Source organism: Bidens hawaiensis, unplaced genomic scaffold, assembly GCF_021521415.1.
Source record: "Bidens hawaiensis isolate Kalapana, Puna unplaced genomic scaffold, B.hawaiensis_p1.1 tig00050766_1, whole genome shotgun sequence".
NCBI classification, from domain to species: Eukaryota; Viridiplantae; Streptophyta; class Magnoliopsida; order Asterales; family Asteraceae; genus Bidens; species Bidens hawaiensis.
This window is the reverse complement of record NW_027499109.1, coordinates 8,411-11,071: the sequence shown is the minus strand read 5'-3', so window position 1 is coordinate 11,071 and position 2,661 is coordinate 8,411. Positions and strand designations below refer to the sequence as shown.

General features: G+C 34.5%; 1 protein-coding gene across 1 annotated transcript; it reads left to right on the top strand.

The window, feature by feature from the left end:
- The first annotated feature begins 291 nt into the window (after positions 1 to 291).
- On the top strand, positions 292 to 2,136 carry LOC143598727 (uncharacterized protein At4g22758-like). The gene is made up of 2 exons (XM_077076872.1): positions 292 to 885; positions 1,796 to 2,136. The coding sequence occupies exons 1-2, from the start codon at positions 648 to 650 to the stop codon at positions 1,978 to 1,980; spliced, it is 423 nt and encodes a 140-aa protein (XP_076932987.1). The 5' UTR covers positions 292 to 647; the 3' UTR covers positions 1,981 to 2,136.
- The last annotated feature ends 525 nt before the right edge of the window (positions 2,137 to 2,661 follow it).

Genomic DNA, 2,661 nt, shown 5'->3' with positions numbered 1-2,661 from the left:
TTATATGTAAAATATGAGGGATGAGGGTTCGAGTTCTGATATCACAAGGTTTTACCGTCTCCTTGCTGTCGTACAGTTTGACGGGCGTGGGGGTCGAGTTTTATCCGTGGATTCCCTCAACAGGTGGACCGCTAGGGCCTCCGTCCATCCAAACTCGTAAGCTCGGGATACCTTTAGTCAATGGAGACCGCATACGAAATACCCGGCGTTACTTAGTTCGTCGTTCCAAAAATTATTATTATTATTATTAGGCTAACGAAAGAGTCGGCCGCCTCACCAAAACTCCCCCCTTTATAACCTCAACATTTTCCCCCAAATCAAAACATACAAACCCTAACCCTAACCTTCCAAATCCATCGTCTTCCCACACTCACCCCTGCAAATCTCCGTTTGTGAATGGTGGAAATCCCCTCTAATCGGTTTATGATCTCCCCCCGTTCCTCCAGGGGGATCGTTTCAATCACCCGCTTCGGATCTTCCAAAGCCAGCTGGTACCACCGCTGCGTCGGCCTTGATCCCTGAATCGTTCCATCCAATCAATCAATCGCCACCGTCCGATCAACCACTCAATCAATTGTTTTTATTTTTTGTTTCAATTTTGGATAATTGTGAATTGTTAGGGTTACGTATAATACGAGACGAGAAGGATGTTGATGTATAATAAGCAGAAGAAGAGTCAGAGTCAGGCCGGAAAGAACCGGTTGTTGATAAGTATTACGGTTGTTGGAAGCGCCGGGCCGATCCGGTTTGTGGTGAATGCCGAAGAGGTTGTGGCGTCGGTTATGGATACCGCGCTTAAGTCGTATGCGAAAGAAGGACGGCTTCCTGTTCTCGGGTCGAATGTTAATGAATTTGTTCTTTATTGCCCGGTCGCAGGAACCGAAGGTATATATATATGTATATACATATAATTATAGCTGTTCTTGTTTATAATTTGCTGAATTTGATTACTAGGTTATTGAATTTGTGAATTTGATTGTTATTTAGCTGATTTAGATTTAGTTGATTATTATTTTGCTGAATTTTATTGTTATTTTGCTAATTTTTATTGTTTTAATTATTAATTTCTTGAATTTGATTGATGGTTTGTTGAATTTGGTTATTATTTGTGAATTTGTTTGTTAGTTTGCTGAGTTTGATTATCAATATGTTGAATTTGATTGTTATTTTGCTGAATTTATCTTTATTTTGCTACATTTTGATTATTATTTTGCTGAATTTTGGTATTGATTTGCTGAATTTGATTATTTTTTTGCTGAAATTTGCTACTGTTTTGCTTAATTATGATTATTATTTTGCTGAAATTTGATTACTATATTGCTGAACTTGATTATTATTTTGCTGAAATTTGATTACTATATTGCTAAACTTGATTATTATTTTGCTGAACTTAAATAAGTATATTGCTAAACTTGATTATTATTATGCTGAAATTTGATTACTATATTAACTTGATTATTATTTGCTGAAATTTGAATATTATATTGTTAAACTTGATTATTATATTGCTAAGCCTGATTATTATCTTGCTGAAATTTGATTATTATATTGCTAAACTTGATTATTATTTTGCTGAAATTTGATTACTATTTTGCTTGAATTTGATTTTATTTTGCTGAATTTGATTACTAATTTATTGAAGTTGATTGCTTTATTTATTATTTTGCTGAAATCTGTTACTAATTTGCTGAATATGATTACTATTTTTTTTATTTGCTGAATATGATTACTAGTTTTTGAATTTTTTTGATACATATTTCGAATTTGATTATTAATTTGTTGAATTTGATTACAGCTTTGAGCCCAGTGGAGGCCATTGGATCTTTTGGAGTCAGAAACTTCATGCTGTGCAAGAAGCCTCAGCCGGTGGAGGATGTCGGTGATGGAAAGCCGGTGACGGTGGGAATAACAAGGAAGAACTCCGGCAGCTGGAAATCATGGTTTAATAAGTCACTCAATCTTAAAGTCTCTACTCATTGAATGAATGAATGCTTCTCTAATAATGTTCACAATTTCCGAGTTTTATTTGCTTCTTGTTTTGGGAATTTTAATTTGGTTCCCAGTTGAATAAAGCCTTCGAATTTTCTTGATTGCTGTTTATGTAACAAGATTTATGTTCAACAATGTTGAAATAATGATTTGTTTTTATGGTTTAAGGATGGTATTTCTTTGGATATAAGTTTGGTAACTAATGATAATAATAATATTGGGTTGGTTGTGCATTATATTTTAGACAAGTTAAGTTTGGCAAGAAAGGTTGTTGGCAGTGTCAAGCTGGCATGATTTAGGATTGTCTTTTGGAATTGAGTTATTAAATTCAGATGAGGTGTAATTAGTTGTTTAGAATATAGTAGTTTTGTTCAAATCAACACCTTTCATGTAGGTTAGGCAAGGTGGCTTTAATAATCATTGTGTGTACACATCTTAGACAGAAATATAGCCATGTGTTATTTCAGTCTTTCTCACCTTAGTTATTAGGTGAACATTGTTCAGACATAAGTCTTTCTAATCAAGGCTATACCTTGTGGTCCATGGCGAAGCTTGGATAAAATGTGAAGGGAGCCGATTTTCTAGACAAGGAAGGACTCGATACGTATAAACGTTTTTGAATGAAAACTCGTTAATTTACACTAACGGGCAAAAAAGAGGGCATAAGAAGAT